Source organism: Macaca thibetana, chromosome 2, assembly GCF_024542745.1.
Source record: "Macaca thibetana thibetana isolate TM-01 chromosome 2, ASM2454274v1, whole genome shotgun sequence".
NCBI lineage: Eukaryota > Metazoa > Chordata > Mammalia > Primates > Cercopithecidae > Macaca > Macaca thibetana.
The window spans coordinates 118885622-118908770 of NC_065579.1; the positions used below are offsets into that span (position 1 = coordinate 118885622).

The 23149-nt window shown below is 40.7% G+C and overlaps 3 protein-coding genes across 4 annotated transcripts in view; all 3 read right to left on the bottom strand.

Moving 5' to 3' along the window:
• The window catches only part of THOC7 (THO complex subunit 7), a 738093-nt gene that overhangs the window by 678096 nt on the left and 36848 nt on the right, over positions 1–23149 (bottom strand). The window lies entirely within an intron of this gene.
• The window catches only part of PSMD6 (proteasome 26S subunit, non-ATPase 6), a 1096682-nt gene that overhangs the window by 500436 nt on the left and 573097 nt on the right, over positions 1–23149 (bottom strand). The window lies entirely within an intron of this gene.
• Positions 25–23149, bottom strand: part of ADAMTS9 (ADAM metallopeptidase with thrombospondin type 1 motif 9) — a 174319-nt gene continuing 151194 nt past the window's right edge. For both annotated transcript variants that reach the window (XM_050781196.1, XM_050781195.1), the window contains 3 exons: positions 17437–17541; positions 6541–6635; positions 25–1491 (listed from right to left, as the gene is read on the bottom strand). In XM_050781196.1, coding sequence (XP_050637153.1) covers positions 6546–6635; positions 17437–17541 — 195 coding nt within the window. In that variant the 3' untranslated portion in view covers positions 25–1491; positions 6541–6545. The remainder of the gene's footprint in view (positions 1492–6540; positions 6636–17436; positions 17542–23149) is intronic.

Genomic DNA, 23149 nt, shown 5'->3' on the forward strand with positions numbered 1-23149 from the left:
AGAAACTATGCGAAACACAAATGGTTTGGGTGTGGTGATGTATTTATTCATAATATATTTTCAGAACATATTAATAATGGAGAATAACACTTATTCATATACTGAGTATAACTTTTCCTGGAGCACTCTAGAGCTTGCTTGGGGTTGGAGAATACTGCCAGGCTTTTCCTAATCTCTTTGGTCTTTGGAAGTGGGCAGGGTTTCTCAAACCAAGTGTCTTCCATGGACCATTGGCAAAGACTTCTCTTCATCAGTTTGGAAGGGCAGAAAGACCATGGCTTCAGCACTTCCATTTTGGAAAGAAGTAACAAAAAGTGAACTAATGAACAATTGGAAAGACTCAAAGCATTTTGTATTCCACAGTTCATTTCTTCACACAAACGTCCATTACTGCAGCGGCCATGAAAACTGGCAGGGTGTTAGGCTCATGGCCTGAAGAGAAGTCATGTCACCAGCCAATGTTTTCATGCAAAAGGCAATCCTGATGATTCAGAACCTGGTTCTGAACTTCTCCAGGTGTGCTGGTAAGCTGAAGGTCACACCCATTCTGTGCATCCTCTGTCTTTCTACTGGTAAACTTGGATGTAATTTTAGAGTATCTTGGCAAAATGGTGAGATGATCTCACTTGCCCAATATCACTCTGTAATGAAGCTGGGTGGGGGATCCTCCATTTGATTGTAGAGAGACCAAGGCACCATGGGCTGAAGCAAAGAATATTAACAACACTAACAACAATAAGGATAAAGTCCAAGTCTCTTCCAAAAAAGGCATGTCCAAAAATAAGGGTAGAGAGCTGGTCTTATTTCATCCAAGTGATTCTGTGCACTGGAAATTGTCCTTCTGTTCCTCCCTTTCATTGAAAGTGTTTATATTTCTGAGTCAGATTATCATTTAAATACATACAATATTAGCACCAAGGCAGCATATTTTTTTTCCCAGAGATCACATGAAACTGAATACATATTTAACATAGTTAATAGTTGGTACAGTCTGTGATATCACTAACATACTTGTTGGCTGATACTTGCCTAGAAATGCCAGAAATACCTTTTATACAACTCTTATAGCACCTTGATGACGGCTAGGTTGTTTTAAAAAAAAATCCATTTTAAAAAAGTAACAATAAAACATTTACAGATGAAAAGTAAACAATAGTGTACCGTGATAATGAAGGATCACTTTGTCATATTACTACATGCAAAGGCAGTCATAATAGAATCATTTTACGTACAAAAATATTACATCACAATAAATAATTTCAAACATAAATATTAAACTTTACATCATTAGGATAGTCCACATATATACATACACACATATATGTGTATATATGTATGTGTATATATGTATATGTACACACATTTACACACACACAAGCATACAAGTCACATGCACACACACACACACATACACACATGCACCCAAATTAAGGTGGAGGTATTGCATTACTATCCTTCATCCATCCCATAATGGCTTCCTCTTCAAAGCACCTGAAATAAACAAACCAGAAAATATAAACCTTCTGCCTCAAATGCTATAATAGGCAACTGATACATTTTTACATATATAATTTAAAATTAACACCTATTATTTTGTCTAGATTTTATTTTTATTTTTTCTGAGTCACAGTCTCACTCTGTCACTGAGGCTGGAGTGCAATGGCATGATCATGGCTCACTGCAGCCCTGACCTCCTGGGCAGGCAATCTTCCCATGTCAGCCTCCCAAGTAGCTGGGTCTACAGGTGTGTACCATCATGCCCAGCTAATTAATTTTATTTTTTATTTTTTTGCAGAAATGGGGGTCTCACTATGTTGCCCAGGCTGGTCTCAAAATCCTGGACTCAAGTAATCCTCCTGCCTCAGCCTCCCAAAGTGCTGAGATTATAGGCATGAACCACCACAGCTGGCCCTAGATTTTAAAAGTAATGTTTGTTTGCTGTAAGAAACATGGAAGTTTCAGGGAAGTAATAAACAATAAAATTTGAAAACCCACTAGCCTGAAATCTCCTTACCTGAGATAACTGCTCTTCATATATTGGTATTTTGGTATTTCCTTCTAGTCTTTTTTCTATAAATATATGTTTATATATGTAAATATTGTATATCTGTACTTATGCATAAAATTTACTACATATAACATACATACAAAGTTTATCTTCTTATATATAAAATATATAAAGTACATATATAATGGTGATCTCTAGTGGATACCTGCTGACTTTTGCACGCTTCCATCCCATCTCCCCCTTTCTGATAACAAAATACCTTCTTGTCCTTTAGGAACCATCCCTCTTCCAACTGAAGCTGTCGATCACCTGACTCTAGGTAGGTATATGATCTCAGATCCTTGGATGCTGTGATTGGCTCAGAAGTGACCATGTGATCTAACCAGGGCTAAACACAGTTATTTTGCAGAAGGTATGCTAGGGGATGAGTGTTTACTTGAATCATAAGTTGTAAGAATGAGGTAATCCTAGAGCTGCCCAGGACCATGGTGTGGGGGCGATAATCTGTCTGAGAATGAAGCCATTTAAGAGGCAATAATTGCTGATTGATGAGGAAAGAAAGAGTACTGATGACTGAACTTCTGGATCTAGCCATGCCTGACGCTAGCATACTTCTTGGATATCTCAGTTACTTAAGATAATAAATTTCCTTCATTTCGTTAGCTCCTTGCAACAGAAATAATCCTAAATGTCAAATAGGCACTGTTGCATCAGGATCTTCAAGAGCCTTACATGGTAATAGGCTACTGGAAGCTTGAGGGAAGATGCAGGAGGGTCACATGAATTGGTTGAGTTCATCCCTTGTAGCTGAAGTCACTGGGATGATAAAAAGAGTGACGAATTCTGTCTTATATTCAGCAGAAGAATCACTTTCTGGCATAATGTACTTAGGTCAGGGATTGCCAGACTTTAACATGCATGACTCCTGTGGACTTTGTTAAAATGCAGATTCTGATTTCACAGGTATAGGGTGAGGCCTAACATTGAGCATTTCTAACAAGTTCCTAGGTAAAACTGATCATGCTGGTTCTTGGACCACACTATGAGTTAACAGGGGTGTGGCACAGTGGAGTGATTAAGAGCACTGGCTTTAGTGTAGGACACTCTGAGTTCTGCCGAGGGAATTCATCATCACCTTTTATTTGTTTATTTTTTTTTATTTTTTATTTTGAGACAGAGTCTTACTCTGTCACCCACGCTGGAGTGCAGTGGCGTGATCTAGGCTGACTGCAACCTCTGCCTCCCAGGTTAAAGTGATTCTCCTGCCTCAGGCTCCCAAGTAGCTAGGACTACAGGCATGTGCCAACACACCCAGCTAAATTTTGAATTTATAGTAGGGATGGGGTTTTACCATGTTGGCCAGGCTGGTCTTGAACTCCTGACCTCAAGTAATCTGCCTGCCACAGCTTCCCAAAGTGCTGGAATTACAGGCATGAGCCACCATGCCCAGCCTCATCATGATCTTAAGCAAGTTACTTAATTGTTGTGGGCCTCAGCTTCCTCATATGTAAAATAGCAGCTTCTCCACACAGTTTTGTTGTGCGGATTCAATGAAATATTGCTCAACAAATGCCACTGTGGTTTTACTATTACATTCTTGGGAAGTATTTCTCAAAGGATGAGCTGTGATTCACTTGCATTAGAATTCCCTTTATCAAAATTACAGATCCCTGAATCCACTAGAGACCTAATGAAGCAGGACCCCTAGAGATCAAGCCCAATAAACAGCATTTTAAATAAGCTCTGCAAAGAGCTGGTACCAATCCTATTGAAACAATTTTTAAAAAATCGAAGAAGAGATATTCCTTCCTAACTCATTCTATGAAACCTGTATCATCCCGATACCAATACCTGGCAAAGACACAACAAAAAAAGAAAACTAAAGACTAATATCCCTGATGAACACTGACATGAAAATCCTCAACAAAATACTAGCAAACTGTATCCAGCAACATACCAAAAAGATAATCTACCATGATCAAGTGGACTTTATTCTTGGGAGGCAGGGATCATTCAACATATGCAAATCAATAAATGTGATTCACCACACAATTAAAAACAAAAACATATGATCATATCAACAGATGCAGAAAAAGCATTTGATCAAATCCAACATTCCTTCATGATAAAAAACCTACAAGGAATAAAACATCAAAAGAACATACCTCAAAATAATAAAAGCCATCTCTAATAAACCCACAGCCAATATCATACTTAATAGGCAAAAGTTGGAAGCATTCCTCCTAAGAATCGGAACAAGACAAGAATGTGTACTCTCACTACTCCTATTCAACATAGTATTAGAAATCTTAGCCACAGCAATCAGGCAAGAGAAAGAAAGAAAAGGCATCAAAACAGGAAAAGAGGAAGTCAAATTATCTTCCTTCACTGACAATATGATTCTATACAGAGAAAACCCTGAAGATTCCACCAAAAGATTCCTAGACCTGATAAATGACTTCGGTAAATTTTCAGGATGCAAAATAAATCTACAAAAATCAGGAGCATTTCTATACATAAATAACATTCAAGCTGAGAACCAAATCAAGAATGCAATCCAATTTATAATCACCACAAAAGGAATAAAATACCTAGGAATACATCTAACCAAGCAGGTAAAAGAGCTCTACAAGGAGAACTATAAACATTGCTTAAGGAAATCATAGATGACGCAAATAGAAAACGTTCCATGCTTATCTACCGGAAGAATCAAGAGCGTTAAAATGTCCATACTGCTCAAAGAAATCTACAGATTCAAAAAATTCCTATCAAATTACCAATGTTATTCTTCACAGTGTTAGAAGAAGAACTATTCTAAAATTGATATGGAACCAAAGCAGAGTCTAAAAGCAAAAGCAATCCTAAGCAAAAAGAATGAAGCCAGAGGTATCATATTACCAGACTTCAAACGGTACTCTAAGGCAGCAAACCAAAGGTAACCAAAACAGCATGGTACTGGTACTACTATAGACACATAAATTAATGGAACAGAATAAGGAACCCAGAAATAAAGCTATACATCTATAACAAACTGGACTTCAACACAGTCAACAAAAATAAATAATGGGGAAAGCACACCCTATAATAAATGATGCTGGAAAAACTGGCTAACCATACACAGGAGAATCAAATTGAACCCCTACCTCTCACCATATACAAAAAATAACTCAGGATACATTAAAGACTTAAATGTAAGACTTCAAACCATAAAAATTCTAGAAGAAAACCCAGGAAATACTCTTCTGAACATTGGCCTAGGCAAAGAAATTATGACTAAGTCCTCAAAAGCAAATGCAACAAAACAAAAATTGATAACGGAGACCTACCTAAACTAAAGAGCTTCTGCACATCAAAAGAAACTATCAACAGAATAAACAGAAAACCTACAGAATAGGAGAAAACATTTTTAACCTAAACATTTGACAAAGGAATAATATCCAGAATCTGTAAGAAACTTAAGCAAATCAACAAGAAAAAAACAAACGACCCTATTAAAAAGTGGGTAAAGGACACGGACAGACACCTCTCAAAAGAAGACACACAAGCAGTCAACAAATACATGAAAAAATGCTGAACATCACTAATCATCAGAGAAATGCAAGTCAAAACAACAGTGAGATAACATCTCATGCCAATCAGAATGTTTATTCTTAAAAAGTAAAAAGATAACAGATATTGGTGAGATTGCAGGAAAAAATGGAATACACTGTGGATGGGATCGTAAATTAGTTCAACCTCTGTGAAAAGTAGTTTGGAGATTTCTTAAAAAACTAAAATAGAACAACCTAAAATAGACCCAGCAATCCATTACTGGGTATATATCTAAAAGAAAATAAATCATTCGACCGAAAAGACACCTACACTCACATGTTTATTGCAGCACTATTCACAATAGCAAACGTAGAATCAACCTAGGTGCCCATTAATGGTGAATTGGATTTAAAAACTGTGGTCTGTATACATGATGGAATACTATGCAGCCATAAAAAAGAATGAAATCATGTCCTTTGCAGCAATATGGATGCAGCTGGAGGCCCTTTTCCTAAGTGAATTAACACAGAAACAAAAAACCAAATACCACATGCTCTTGCTTATTAAGTGGGAGTAGAACATTGGGTACACATGGACATAAAGATTGAAATAATGGACACTGGTGACTCCAAAAGGGAGGAGGAAGGAAAGGGAAAACTACCTATTGGATACCACGTTCACCATTTGGGTGATGGGTTCAAACGAAGCCTACATCTCAACACATTGTATCAGCCTAATAAACTTGCACATGTACCTCCTGAATCTAAAATCTAAAAGCAAATAAATAAATAGGCCAGCTCTGTAGAGGGGAACCCATGTTAAACAGTAGAGAACTGATGGCTTCAGTCACATGAGGACAGAGGAGCAGGAGATAAAAAGACAGAACAGTATTGGGTCAGCTTCAAGATGCTTAACTGTAACTCTGCCCGATCCTCCCACATTTGCTCATATAGGCTACAGAAAAAAGTAAAAGACAGACAGACAGACATAGGACTACTTACCTTAGCTATAAAACTCGCACCTCCAGGCCAGTACCAGAGGATGGAGTGCATTTCCCACAGTAACCACCGCATTTCCCTATGACTCGGGTACCATCCTGCAAGGAGATGCATCATCTTAGGCTACCTGCTTGGTTAATGTTTTCAGGGCCTGCACTGGCTTTTTGGAAAAATGTTCTTATACACACAGTGAGCAGGCCTTCTGAACTGACGTGAAGCCCAACATACTCACCATGATCTAAAGCAGGGGCTGGCAAACTTCAGCCTGTGCGCCAAATCCACCCTACCACCTGTTTCTATATGGCTTGCAAGCTAAGGATGATTTTTATATTTTTAAATAATTGAGAAAAAGTAAACACAAACTAATATTTCTTGACACATAAAATCATATGAAATTCAAATTTCAGTGTCTATTAATAAAGTTTTATTGGAACACAGCCACATTCATTAATTTACCTGATGTCTATAGCTGCTTTCATGATGCAAAAACAGAATTGAGTCTCAGCTTCATACTACTTCTTGGTGCACAACAAATCACAGTGACATTGTTTTAACTTGAGAGTGTTTTGAGTGATGTGTGTATTGCTAGATCATTACACTTTATGTGCTTATTACCAGAGTATACCATTATGACAAATAAGAAAAGAAGATGAAGTAGACTTTGAATGTTGCCCTTTTAAGGTACGATGGCATGTGGATTATTTTGTTATCAAATTTAGATGACAAAGCATTATGATTATTATGAAATGACACTATAGCTGTGCTAAAAGAATACAATATATATCATCACCAAACTAAATACTCATCACAATATTCCCAATTCACAGAAAAACAATGGTCAAAAATTTAGAAAATTTAAAATGGAATATCTCAGCATAGCATAATCCCTCCACAAAAAATAAAAAAAAATGAAAATGAGTAAGTTTCCAAGTTGCTCATTTGTTAGCCAAGCAAAGAAAACAATTTACTAATGGTGAGTTCATTAAATCCTGTTTAACTGCAACAACTGAAGAAACGTGTCCAGAGAAAATAAACTTAACTACCCTTTTGGCAACGACTATTGCTTGAAAAGCCAATAACAGTGGGAACCACATCAACAGTCAATTAAAAAAAACAAAGCAGATTATTTTGAGTGGTTTTCACTGGCTCTTGTGGGTCCACACATATTACTGATGTTATTCAGGTGTTATCATTTCTTTGAGGAGAAGAGTCTAGTGGAACTAGTGGAATAGTTTGTGGAACAAGTACAGATAAGAATATTTCAAAAAGGTTGGGAAAGAACTGCAAAACAACTGAAGTGGAATCTGCTAAGATGTGTTGACAACTGATGATAGTAAAAATATGTGTGGAGCATAAAAAGCTTTATTTGGACAAATGTACAAAGCTTATGAAACTGTTAGGTGTTTAAAGCCTATGGTTATTCACTGTACTATTCATTACCTGGTACTTTGTGGAAAATATTTGATCTATCAAGTGCTATAGAACTAGTAGTGTCAATAGTGAACTTTATTTTCTATCACGGACTTGCCCATCATCCATTTTATAATTTTTTTTTTTGTCAGAACTGAAAGCTCAACACCTTGACTTGTCCTACTACACAGTAATTTGATGGTTTAGCAGTGGGGCAGGGTCAAGATTAAAATTTTTTGAACTAGAACTGTTCTCAATCACTGTAATTCAACACTTAATGGCTCTGAATATTAGCTTTTGCTTCAGAGTTGATCATGTTTCTTAATGGATTGTACCTAAAATTACAAGGCACTGTTCTTACAGGCAAAACTTACACTGTGATAAAGTAATTTCATTGACAACACTGTTTGGATCACAGACTGTTTTATACACTTTCCATGCTGTCAAAAGTTAAAACAGGAAATGACTTCTCTATTACACACAAATTTAAAGTGAATATATTTTTTGAACTTAAACTGCAGTTCCAGCACTGTTTTTCAGACTTTGATATAAATGCAAAGGAAATCTTTATATGTCAAAATCCATTTAACTAACAATTGAGGAGCTTCTATCTCATGTTTAATTGCAAGTGATTAATATGCAATGTAGTGACATGCCAAAAGGCAAATATCAAGAGAAAACTCTAATAGAATTCTATACATGCCTGCCAAGTCATGAATATGTTTAATTAACATTATATGGTTATGGACAGATATCAGTGTTTGGCAATATCAATGCATGCAGAAAGGCATTTAGAAAGATTGAAATATATAATATCTCATTTCAGGTCAGCATTAACAGATAAACATTTACAATCTCTTTTGATAATAAAGAACACTAATTGAGCAAAATATTTTCCTCCTCCAATATCCCATTCATCTCCTCAGGTGATCTGTATTAGAAAAAACTATACTCAGTTATCATAATTGTATTTTGAATTTAACCAATAAAAAATTTTTGTGCAAATTTATTTTCTCTCTTGACATACAAATACATATATAATATCATTGATTTTGCCTCTTGGCCCTTCAAGACTAAAATCTTTACTATCTGGCACTTTGTAGACAAAGTATGCCAACTCCTAAAGACCTGCAATCCTTAGAGTCTGTCTTTGCAGATTCATCTGGTACCATTCTCTACTCAACACATGCATTTCTTTTAGTTGTTGTTCTGGTATGTCCCTTACATTACCAGGCCTTTGCACGTGCCATTCTCTCTGATTGGAGCTCTCCTCTCCCTCTCTGTGCATACTGTACCACCTCAACTTTGGCCTGGTAAATTCTTCAGAACTCAGTTTAAAGCCCATTTCCTCTGAGAAACCTTCCTGACCTGGTTATCTGCTGCAAAGCACCCTGGTTATCTGCTGCAAAGACAGACAAAGCATCTGTCTTCCTACTGGAATGTCAGCTCCATTATGACAAGACCAATATCTTGTTAAAACCTGGGAGTATCCAGAACCTGCCACAGTGTGTGGCTCATAATGATATGAAATATACAGTTGTTAAATGAATGAATGAATGAAAGGCTGAAGCTGAATTCTTCTTTTGGAACTGCAGTTAAGAATGCCCTGCTAATCAGGTCCCCTTATGTGTTACCATGCTATGAAAAAGTCCTTGTTTAATTTTGGCCTCATATTCCATTTTGTATAACTACCATGTCACATAATTCCACCCCTCCACCCTCTGCGCCTGCACAATATTTCATATTTTCCACTTCTGGAAATAACACTATGATGAATGTATTTGTGCCTACATTTTAGGATTTTTTAGGGTTACATTCTCAGAACTAGGTCAAAAGTCATGAAGATGTGCTTCACACAGCCAAACTAAGAAAGCCTCTTGAAAACAATGGATAATATCACTTGAAAAAAAGAAAGATGAATACAAAAATATAATTAGAAGAAATAAGTTATAGTATTTTATTTTTCTTTTTCTTTTTTTGAGACGGAGTCTTACTCTTGTCACTCAGGCTGGAGTGCAATGGCACGATCTCGGCTCTTTGCAACCTCCGCCTCTCGGGTTCAAGTGATTCTCCTGACTCAGCCTCCTGAGTAGCTGGGATCACAGGTGTGTGCCACCACATCTGGCTAATTTTTGTATTTTTAGTAGAGACAGGGTTTTACCATGTTGGCCAGGCTGGTGTCAAACTCCTGACCTCAACTGATCTGCCTGTCTCAGCCTCCCAAAGTGTGAGATTACAGGCATAAGCCACCATGCCCAGCCAAGTTATAGCATTTGATAGTACAGTAGAAAAATTATATTTAATAATATAATATGTAAATATAATAAATATTTATATAAAATTTATGTATAAAATTATACATATTTTTATATATTTATATATAAAATATAATGTATTATGATAATCTTATGTGTGATATATACTATATATTACAATAAAACAATATAATAGAGTATAATATATATTAATTAATATAAATATATTTACTATAGATAGTTAACAATAATTAATTACATATGTCAAAATAGCTAGAAGAATTGTAATGTTCCTACCTCAAGGAAAAGATAAATGTTTGAGGTGTTGGGTATCCCAATTATCCTGATTTGATCATTACATGTATACACGAATCAAAATATTACTTGTATAACCAAAAATATGTATGACTATGATATACCAATAAAAATACAAAAGACAGACAAAAGAAAAACAGTGCCAGTTTAATAATAAAATAGGACAAAATAATTTCTTTTAATTTTTAAAAATTTGCATGCATTTGATGATGAATGGAACTGAGTTGGGAGAGTTATTTCTATCCTCCCACCTGGTCTTGGTTTTTGGGGCCTGTGGTAGTTCTGGAGCTGGCCCATGCCACCAGCGACTGGATTTGAGGCCAGACTAACTGGTCTTCCGTGAGGAACTTTCTCACCAGGCTTAAGTATAGGGCCAAGGGCCTTCACGATATAGGCAGGCAAAGAATGCCTTCTGTATCATCAAAACTTATGCTTTACTCAAACTCTCCTGACCCAGCAGAGGAGCGAACCTGAATCAGACTGCCTGGAGCTTGTACTGCATCTTGAACAACCTCTTTATGCCTCAGTTCCTGGTACATCTGTAAAATAGGGATAATAATAGTGCCCCCCCACAGGTTTGCTGTAAATGAGATAATGCATGTAATGTGCTTAGCATAGTACTTGGCCTAATATATGTGCTCAATAAATATGAACTGCTATTATCATAAAGGCATTTTTAATGTGTAAATATCCATCACAGCCTGTTTTCAGGGAAATGAGTAAAAGTCTGGGTAATTATAAAATTATAAAATTAAAAAAATAAATCCAATACTGGGTTTACACCATTACTGCTATCTCCTTAACTGGGATTCCGTTATTTAATTGAGATAAAGGCTAAGCTAAAACTTATTTATCCTAAAGAATAAAAACAGTCACACTGAGCAAGTAAATACCAAAAACCCTTGTCAAGCAGACAGTGTCTATTTCAGAAAACAAATATATTAGAAGCACCCACTCTCATTCCTTAAAACACTAATTTTTATTTCTTCATTAAAGCAGGCCTTCTAAAAATCTCTTTTCGATGACTATTTTGCTAGCCTGGTTTGAGCTATTACATATAATTAAGTGAATGAATCTCTGTTCCATTAAGAATAGTTTGTATTTCACACTTTTCACTAATTCTTCTATTTTTTTCAGTCTATATGAGGAGGGCAGATTGGCTTCTTTGATTTGGGAAGACCAGCATGTCTTTGACTGGAATGTGCTTATTTAAAGACTTATTTAAAGTCGTCAGAGGGTGCTGGGGGTAGAAGCAAGCTGAGTTGGGGGTGGAGGTGGGGATTTTGCTAAGAAAATCCATACAGATAGTAATGAACAGAGATTATAATGATCATAGGGGTTAAAATCTGCCTGTTAAGGTCAAGGTTACGTGCAGTGAAATTTACCCTTGAATGTCCCTGAAATTGCCCATAAAATACAGCATATAGGTTTTTTTTTTTTTCCTGAATATAGCCCTGGACACTTACCTATATATGAATATATGTATAAATGTCTAATTTGTATAGGACTATATAGAATAAAAATTAGACTACCTAAAATGTACATGTACAGCATTTTAGTCTACTGGTCTGTGGTATGATTTTTACACTTGGTGGATAGTTGGACTTTCATAAGTTGACAGCAAGTTCGGAGGTAGCCCAGGTCGATACATGAGAGTAGACGGCACTGAGCATGTGTGTGTGTACACACGTGTGTTTATTTCAGGTGCCTGAACTCCACTGTTTGCAAGTGAACTGAAGGATAGGAACTGAATCCATCCCCTCTATGGTAATATAACTTTCGTTATTTTTTAATTTCAAAGCAGTTCTTTGATTTACAGCCCTTGCTCTAGCACAGGAATGTCTGTTAGAATATATCCCTTAGAACAGTGGCCCAAGTTCTTCCCCGACCCTGCAAATTCCCCAGGCACACAAGGAAGACAAAAAGCCCTGTAAGCGCCTCTCACACCCAGCCAAGACGTGATCATCCTTTCATGCTGCCTGTCTCTGAAGGCCTGTTCCAGAATCTTCTACCTGAAGGAGACCAAAATGGGCAGCTCTGAGAATGGGCATGGGGAGCTGTGGTGGAATTCTGGGTGGGGCTGAAGGGCACTTTCACATTCTGGCACATTGGAGAGTTGAGGGTATACCGCATCGCTGACAGAGGAGCTTGAAATTCTGACATTTTCTTTCAGCCCTCGTCTCTGGCCCATGGTCTCCTTTCTGTCTGTCTGTCCCTCATGCAGAGATCTAAGCAGAGTGAGGAGAGACTTACTAGACCTCTAGCTGAGCTGGTGCAGCTAAAGCACTTGCCCAGAAGTCCACCCCCAACCAAGGGGTGTTTCACACAACTTATTCCTGGGGTCAGGTGGCAGCCATGTGGACAGGCCCAGCCTGGGCTTACACTGCATTTGGATGTCCTTCCCACCAGCTGTCTCAAGCCAGCTCCCTTCCTTAGTCACCTTGGCCAAACTTCTGAAACAATGTGGCAAGCCTCAGGGCTATGAAAACGTTATAACATTAATAGCTAATACTTGTGCTCCTGCTATTTGCCCAGTAGGATACCAACAGCTTTACATTTTTATTTCATTTATGCTTCACAAGAAGTCAGTGAGAAAGGGGCCACTACAGTCCCTATTTTATAGATGAACAAAATGAGTCCCCCCTCTCCCCACCCCCATTTTCCCGGAATTTAAATAACTTGCCCAAGATGGCAGAGCCAGTGGGCACAGTCTCTGGCGGTCAGATTTCAGAGGCCACATACTTGACCTCTGGGCTCTGCAGCCACTGATGGTTTTCATTGTGGCACCGAGGGCTGAGCTGCTACAGGCTAGAGGGGCTGATCCCACCACCAGCTCAACTTAACATCCCAAGAATTTGACCTTATTCTCACCTTGTTGTTCCAATCTCCCAGTGACGGCACAGCTGGGAGGAAGATGCAGATTTAATGTATGTAAGCTGCCCAATAAATACTAGCTATTTTAACTATAATTAGGGTAAACCAGAGAAAGAGTCCTCTCCATTGTTCACAACAGTGAACTTGATATTGAGACTGATTTTGACCAGTTTTGCCCTTGGAAGTGAGACAGCGTTGCTGTTCTCCAAGTGGTACCAGATATCTAGTTTTACCCTGAAGGACTACAGCTCTCTTTTAGTTTTGCTTGGGGAAAACATTTTATGGCCAAGGAGATTTGGAAAATTGAGGTTTTCTTTTCCACCCAACCCCCCACCCCATAGCTCCCGGCAGAAAAGCAAAAGAAAGTGAGGAATGATTATTTGAGAGCTGAAACAGGGCTATTTGGAAAAGAGAGTGTTATAACTGGCCAGGGTGTGAGCATCCCAGAGAAGACTGGGCCACAGGCCCTGGGGGGCCAGACCGTGGTAGGTATCGAGTGGGAACAGGATATGGCACAATTCCTGAAGTGTGTTTCATGGGACCCTGGTTATTTGGGGGAAATTAAAAGCTGTAACTTGGAAAAGAAGGTTTTGTGGTTGGCTTCATTTAGGTTAGTGGTTCTCAAAATGTGACTCCAGATCGGGGGCATCAGCATCATGTGGGAAATGGTTACAGATGTCAATTTCTGGCCTCTCCTCAGACTGATCATGTGGTGGGTTTTGTTTTGTTTTGTTTTGAGATGGGGTCTCACTCTGTTGCCCAGGCTAGAGTGCAGTGGTACAATCATGGCTCATTGCAGCCTTGACCACCCAGGCTCCTCCTCACCTCTGCCTCCTGAGTAGCTAAGACTACAGGTGCACACCACCACACCCAGCTATTTTTTTTTTTTTTTTGGTAGAGATTGGGTCTCCCTGTGTTGCCCAAGCTGGTCTTGAATTCCTGAGATCAAGCAATCCTCCTGCCTCAGCCTTCCGAAGTGCTGGGATTATGGGCACAAGCCACCACATCTGGCCACCTGTTTGTGTTTTAACAAGCCCTGCAGGTGATGGTGATGCACTCGTGAGTTTGAGAACCACTGCTTTAGTGGAATGCTGGCTAAAGTTACACAGGTTTATTTCCTGTATAATTTGGTCCCATCTCACATGCTAATGCTTACTGTGACTCTTCAGGAATGAAATACAATATACTAGCATTTTCTCCCAAATGTGTTGGGCGGTGGAAGCGTATTTTCAGGAAGCATCGCTAGGAGATGCTTCTCTGGACCACACAGGGGAAGTCAGGCAGCATTTCTCCTGACAGCCGGGGGCTAGAGAGGGCTCAGTCCCAGCTGCCAGATACTCATAAGGAGTACTCGACAGGCCCTGGAGATTAATTTTGAGTTCAGACTCTCTGAGCTGCCAAAGAACACCAAGAATAAAAAAAAAAAAAAAAAAAATGCCGACAGGCAATTGTTAAACCCAGCTCCCTCCAGCCCAGGCATCTCCCAAAAGCCTTGGGGAACAGCCCATGTAGTGATCATTCTTTCCATAAGGTGGTGCTCCTGGCTTTAATTATTTTTAGTTTCTGGCTGAAACAGTAGTAACCAGCTAACAAATATAATTTATGTTACAGTTTATCTACATGGGTTTCCTACAATCACATTTTTATTTATTTATTTACTTATTTTTTTAACAGAGTCTCACTCTATCACCCAGGCTGCAGTGCAGCGGCACTAGACAGGCAAATTTTTTGGTTCTGGGTCACTGAAACATACAGTGTATTTCAAAACATCATGTTGTACACAATAAAAATACACAATTTTTATTTGTCAATAGATAAGAAACATAATATATAGATTTTGGAGGGAAGAAATGGGGGAAGAACATAATTTCAGGGCACATTCTAAAGCTCATGCTCTCTCTCTCTCAGCTATCTTTACTCCTTTCAGTGCAAGGAAAAATATTTAATGACTAATTTACAAGTAATCAATATGGCTATTTAATCAGATTTGAGGTCACTGATTGGCTTAGATGGAGAAGAGAGAGAGTGAGATAGCTTTTTTCACAGACACAAACTTAATCATGGCAGCTAGAAAAAGAGATCAGGAAACAGATTTTCCTGGAATGTCACAATTGGACATTTCTCCTCTTAGGTGAGGGAGGCAGGTTGAGCTGCTTTTTTACATTCTTATTTTGATTAGGTAGAAGTGTTTGCAATAGAGTTTTCAGATTTAGAAAATAAAAATACAGGATGCTTGGCTAAATTTGAATTTCAGATAAACAACATATACATGTTTAGTATAACTATGTCCCATGTAATGGTAACAGTATGCTTGTTGTAAACAATGTTCATTGTGTACTTGAAAAAAAAAAAAAGAGAGATGGTGTCTCACTTTGCAGCCTAGCCTGGAATGCAGTGGCGCAATCATGGCTCACTGCCCCCTCAACATCCTGGGCTCAAGGGATCCTCCAACCTCAACCTCCAAGTAGCTGGGACTGCAGGCATGCACCACCACGTCCAGCTGATTTTTAAAGGTTTTGCAAAACCAGGGTCTCACTACCTTGCCCAGGCTGGTCTCGAACTCTTAGGATCAAGCGATCCTCAATGTGTGTTTGAAATTCTAATTTAACTGGGTGTCCTGTATTTTATCTGGCAGTTCTGCCTTGTAATAATACCCTACTTTCCCAGCTCTCTTCTTTGTCTTCCCCTACCCACATTTCTGAGGCAACCCCAGGCAGGGCTCCTGGCTGAGGTGGGATTGGAGAAATGGGCCATGCTTGGGTAAACTTAAACATATTTTTTCATGAGCCGGGTTTCTGCCCCACACTCTTAGGACTTCAGAGGGAAGGCTGTAAGTGGCAGCGGTTTCTGACCTGGCTGTACATCTGAATCATTTGGGCAGCTTTACATTCTACTCCTGCCAGGGCTCCCCCACCCTCAGAGATTCTGATTCAGTTCATCTGTGTGGGAAGGACCTGGGCAGGTGCATTTTAAAATTCCTCAGGTGATTCCACTATACACCCAAGGTGAGAAACAGTACACAGTTGACATGCTCCTCAATTTACAATGGGGTTATGTCTCAATAAACACATCTCAAGTCGAAAATACCATTAAGTCAAAAATGCATTTAATATCTCTAACCTTCTGAACACTACAGCCTAGCCTAGCCTACCTTAAATGTACTCAGAACACTTTCATTAGCTTATAGTGGGGCAAAATCATCTAACACAAAGTCTATTTTATAACAAAGTGTTGAATATTTCGGGTAATTGATTGAACACTGTACTGAGTGAAAAACAGAACGGTTGTATGGGTACCCGAAGTAGGGTTTCTACTGTGTGATTTGCTTTTGAACTATGGTGAAGTTGAAAAATCAAGTGGAACCGTCGTTAAGTCGGGAACCGCCTGCACAGCACAGTGCTTCTCAAGCTGTACGTGCCCATCACCACCTACGACCTTGTTCAGCTGTAGACTCTGACTCACTAGGGTCTGGGCCGCAGAACCTGCATTTCCAACACACCCCCAGGTGACACTGATGCACTGCGTAGACCACACCTTGACCAGCCAGATTTTAGAGTGTGAAAAACTTATTATTATAGACCCTGTGTGTGTATCGCTAGCTCTCCAGCTATATCACTTAATAAGTTATCTGTCTTCTAGCTCCATCTGTATTTCAATTATTCTAAATAAAAGAAGAGGTCATTTCCCCTTGGTTCACAGAATGAACTGCAAGCTGGCTAACTGAAAGATGTCTGAGCCACACCCTCGACAGAGGCTTCTTCCTGCTTTTACCTTCCTGGTTAGGTGGTTTTTCTAATTACTTGGATGGTTCTATGTTCACCTCTCGAGGAAGAATTCACCAGAAGTGAACAGGGCTCTCAGACTTTAATCACACGTAAACACTGCACCCTAGGTTTATTTCCTAAATGGTCTTCCTGACACTGCAAAATGGCTTAAGTGGGAAAGCACATTCGTTTGTTCCCTCAGCACCACTACCACAGTTATAAAGACAAGAACGAGAGAAAGAAATCAAAATTCATCTCTCAACCCATCTGTAGAACCTTACCGGAGACTTCTTGATGTCAGAGACAGCGTAATTCCCTTGTGATATCCATCTGGCAGATTCAGTTAAAGAAAGGCCGGTTCCATAAAGGTTGATGCTAAAACGACCCTGGAATACACGACCAACAAGAGATTTTCAGTCCACGTGATGTCCCCAACAAAAGCAAAGGCAAAGGTGATACAATAAAAGGTACTTTGGAAAAGGGAAGGATGTTGATTAATTGTGATAGCTACTAATTATTGATTGTATTTAGTTTTGTTTGCCCAGGACCAGCCATTCTTCATGCATCATCTTAATCATCCTCGAAAGAGCTCTATGAAGGAGGTTTTCTTTACAGATGGGGAAACTGAGGCGTGACGGAGGTGATTAACTTCTTCAGGATACGGTAAGAGTCCAACTCACATCCTCCTGACTTCAAAGTCCTTGTTCCATTCGGCCTCCCTAACACAGCAGTCCTGATGTTGCTCACAATTATCAGATTCCTTCAGGAACAAAATGTCACAGTGTAATTTTTCTAACAAGATCTTGGTGCCAAGCTTCCTGGGCTTCCAGCTCCCTGGGGCGATTAGCACACCGCGTACTAAGCACAGCAGGGCGGGACTTCAAAGAGGCGCTTTCCCCAGGACGGTCAGCAGAGGGCAGGGTTGGCCTGCTCAAGACCACCTGGGCCTGGCGGATGCGGCTTCCAGGCTCACGTCTGGTAAGGGACATCTTCCAAACCCCACCGAGGGTGCCTTTCAGAATATGGCCTCTGGTGCCTCTATATTGATTTCTAAAGAGACGGTGCAGAAGAAAGACCCTCTCACTGCTTTCTCCAACTGTCTAACTCTGTCTTTCAAAAACGACTCGCAAAGGCATCTGAAATACTTTCTTCTTGAGGCTTCCTACTCCACAATGAGCAGTTTCAGAGCTAAAAATATTCCACATGAACACTCCTGATTGTTTTCTTTCTAAACCTGACAAGCCAGCCCTTTGTCAAAACAATCTCTTATAAACAAGAAGAGAGGCAAGGAGGAGCTCACAGCTGATCAGACCCACATGTAAATAAAGTTCTTTCACCTGTGATTAGATCCTGGACAGATCTTTTCTCACCTCTTGGAACCTCAGTTTATTCATCTGTAAAATGGAAGGTACTAAAACTCTCTTCCTTCTGAGCACTGTACAGAGGACTAAATGAAATCAGCTAAGGCTGGCACTTAGATATGCAAAAAGATGGCATCTGTCTTACATTTTCTAGTTGCTTTGTAAGTGTTCGTCTGATCTCTTCAATATGAACAGGAAGCTTATTGAGAGCAGGGCCTTACTATTGCTTTGTTTATTGAATCAGCTATGGTTTGTAACATATGACTAGCCACTTAAATATTATATCCTAGCTCCTCAATTAAGATTTCCAGGACTAGGTGTAGCTTAGAGGTCTCTCAATGCCAGTTCCATAAATATTGACTAACAAAAGTTTATAAACATTTCTGGAGTGCTAGATTCCACAAGATAGAGGTGACCAGAGGACTTAGTTTGGACTAAATCAGTGGTTCTCAACAGGGGACGATTTTGACCCCAGGGGAAATTTGGCAGTATCTGAAAACATTTTTGTTTGTCACACTGTGGGGGGCAGGGAGTGGTGCTCCTACTGGCATCTGGTGGGTAGAGACCAAGGATGCTGCTGTGATGCACAGGACAGCCCACAACGGAAAATTCTCCAGCCTGAAATGTCAACAGTGCTGAGGCTGATTGAAAACCTGGTACAAAGGATAGATTTACCCTAGAATCTTGCTCCCTTCTTTACTTGCATGTGACCTCAGGCAAGGAGCCCATCTGTAAAATAGATTAGTAAGACTTAACCTGTGAATAGGAGGTGATTAGCTAGAAGGCATAATGCATGTCACTCATTACCTGGCAGACAGTAGGTAATATTTAAAAAATATTTTTGGGCTGAGTGTGGTGGCTCATGCCTGTAATCCTAGCACTTTGGGAGGCTGAAGCGTGTGGATCATATGAGGTTGGGAGTTCAAGACCAGCCTGGCCCAACGTGGTGAAACCCCATCTCTACTAAAATTGAGAGGTGACAACGTGCTAGCAGCCCTCGCTTGATCTTGGTGCCTCCTCGACCTCAGCGTCCACTCTGGCCGTGCCTGAGGAGCCCTTCAGCCTGCTGCTGCACTATGGGAGCCCCTCTCTGGGCTGGCCAAGGCGGGAGGTGGCTCCCCCTCTGCTTGCGGGGAGGTGTGAAGGGAGAGGCGCTGGCGGGAACCAGGGCTGTGCGCTGCGCTCGCCGGCCAGCGCGAGCTCAGGGTGGGCATGGGCTAGGCAGGCCCCGCACTTAGAGCGGCCGGCCGGGACCGCTGGCCGTGGGCAGCGAGGTGCTGAGCACCCCAGCCAGCAGCTGCGAAGGGTGCGCCAGGTCCCCCAGCACTGCCAGCCCGCCCACGCTGCGTTCGAATTCTTGCCGGGCCTCAGCCGCCTCCCCGCGGGCAGGTCTCTGGACCTGCAGCCTGCCATGCCCAACACCCCCTCCCCGCAGCGTCTGGCCCCCCCTCCGCCCACTCCCCCTCCCCGGCAGTGGGCTCCCAGGCAGCCTGAGCCTCCCCAACTGGTGCCGCCCCCTGCTCCATGGCACCCGGTTCCATCCAAAGTCCAAGGGCTGAGGAGTGGGGACTGGCAGGCAGCTCTGCCTGTGGCCCCCCAAGGAGATCCATTAGGTGAAGCCAGCTGGGCTCCTGAGTCAGATGGGGACTTGGAGAACTTTTATGTCTAGCTGGAGAATTATATATGCACCAATCAGCACTCTGTATCCAGCTTGGGGTTTGTGGATGCACCAATCAGCACTCTATATCTAGCTAATCTGGTGGGGACTTAGAGAACCTTTCTGTCTAGCTAAAGGATTGTAAATGCACTAATCAGTGCTCTGTGTCTAGCTCAAGGTTTGTAAACATACCAATCAGCACCCTGTCAAAAGGGACCAATCAGCTCTCTGTAAAATGGACCAATCAGCAGGATGTGGGTGGGGTCAGATAAGGGAATAAAAGCAGGCTGCGGGAGGCCCCAGTGGCAAACTGCTTCTTCCATGCTGTGGATGCTTTGTTTTTTTGTTCTTCACAGTAAATCTTGTTGCTGCTCACTTTTTGGGTGTGTGCTGCCTTTAAGAGCTGTAACACTGAAGGTCTGCAGCTTGACTCCTGAAGGCAGAGAGACCATGAACCCACCAGACGGAAAAAACTCTGGACACGTCTGAACATCAGAAGGAATAAACTCGGGACATGCCATCTTTAAGAGCTGTAACACTCACCGCGAGGGTCCACAGTTTCATTCTTGAAGTCAGCGAGACCAAGAACCCACCAATTCCGGACACAAAAATTAGCTGGGCATGGTAGTGCGTGCCTGTAATCCTAGCTACTCGGGAGACTGAGAGGTGGAGGTTGCAGTGAGCCAAGATTATGCAAATGCACTCCAGCATGGGCAACAGAGTATGGCTCTGTGTCAAAATTTTTATGACAATATGCTACAGAGGTTCGTGGTTCTTATGTGGTGGCATGGATGCCGTGCTCAGGTGTTCCTAATTGTAGCTGCACTGAAGCCTCCTCAGACACTGGGTTTTGTATGTTGCATTATTCAATTGGCCATTTTGTTTGTTTTCTTTTAGTTTATTTGAGACAGGGTCTCACTGTCACCCAGGCTGGAGTGCAGTGGTGTGATTTTGGCTCACTGCAACCTCTGCCTCCCGGGTTCAAGTGATTCTCATATCTCAGCCTTCCCAGTAGCTGGGACGATAGGTGTGCACCACCAGGCCTAGCTAATTTTTTCTTCGGTAAAGATGGAGTTTCACCATGTTGGCCAGGCTGGTCTTGACCTCAAGTGATCCACCTCCCTCAGCCTCCCAACGTGCTGGGATTACAGGCCTGAGCCACTAGGCCTGCCACCCCCTTCCCCCAAATTTTTTTATCTTACTACAATTTCTGTCCCCAGGAGTGGGTCCACATAATTCAAAGTGCCTAGACCATCCTAGTGCCAAGAATGCCCCTCTTTTTTCCCTCAATTCTGCTTTCCACTCAGCCTGCCTGTCCCACCTGTACTGCAAGAGAAAGGAGACTTGATCTGCTTTGGCACTGAAGTTTTCCGGAGGTTCAGGTTGCTGATCCAGCTTCTTTCTGGACAATGCCCCCAGCCGACCTGGGTGTCCAGTGTCTGAACACGCTCAATATATACGTCTAATAGGTCTGTCTTCCCAGAGGGGTTGAGGAACCCAGATGCAACAGATCATCATCCTCATTTTCCTTCTGCCCTTTCCAGTTTAGGGATCTGCATTTCAGCAAATGTCCTAGCTGATTGTTAGCACTCTGAAAGTTGAGTTCCACCAGGGAAGACCTAATCTTCTTTTTGCCTCTGCTCTGGGACATCTTTGCCCTTAAGAGCCTTATCTTCAAGGTCTAAAGGGCACATGAGTTGTAAACACTACCTTCTGTTGCCTATTCTAAAGAAGAGTGATTAAGAGTTGTACGTTTACTAGATGGTCCCTAAAGGTTTGCAAAAGATGTGCTTAGACCAAAGGATAATCCTGTTTTCTGTTGTACAAGAGCAAATGTTGCAGAAATGTTGCCTGAAAACAGAATCAAAAGACACATCTACTATCATGGATATGAATTCAGACATACTTAGGATCAAATCCAGACTCTACTGAGCAGCAGCTGTGTAGGTTTGGGCAAATCCTCCCAATTTCTACTCCTCACCCTCTTCCTCTTTAGAAAGGAGGCATTTTCATAGAATACTCTGGTGATTTAAATGCTACATGGAGTAGACAATAATGAGTACAGTGACTAAAGCATAGATGCGTAATAAATGCTAGCTATTAATACCATCGACAATAACAGTGTCACATCTACTGTCAGGATAAAAAAATTCTGGTTATGTTTCAAGATGAGGGCTATCAGGGAACCCACTCTTATTAATAAATACATCCACAAAGCAATAGTGGTCACTGAGGTAGAAGAAACAAGTTCTCAAACACAACATCATTCTGCTTCGATTTCTGGGCAATCACTAGGTCAAAGGCTGAAGCATCCACTCTGAAGCAGCCTCCACAATTGCGCTTTCTACAAACCTTTTCCTGGAAAACTGATTGGAAAAACTCACATCTTGCATCAGTATAGCTGGTGTTAAATATACATGTCTAAGGAATTGAATTCTTAAAGTACCCAATATGGTTTGAAGAATGAGCTGGGAAAAAATAAATTAGCCTCTCACAAGCTTTGGGTTTTCCCATTTAGGAATTGCTTCATTGTCAGGATTTAGCAAAGCAATCAGTTCATTTGTCTGTGAATTATTAAAATAAATGAATGCAAATTACTTTTCATTTACTTAAGCTTCCCAAAGGATGTGCATAGAGAAACGAGAAAATCCTGAGACATTTGAAGAAAGCAGGACAGGGTCAATATATTAGCCACTAAAATGCAACAGATACCAATGGGCTTTTTGAAGCCATCAATTGCCCTAAAAAACACCGCACTTCAAAAGTTTTCGATTCCTGGGTAATGGAAGAAAGTCTTTTCACCATTATGTCCTTTGTTTATTTTCTTTCTCCCCTGAGAGCTTCCTCTCCCTTCTCTAAAATGTTTAGCAACATTCTTCTAAAGCATGAGGCTGAAAAAACACTTCGTTAAAAGAATGTTCAGATGTGTTTGTCTTTGGACGTTCTCTGTAGTTAGGGGTAAATCCATCCTATGGA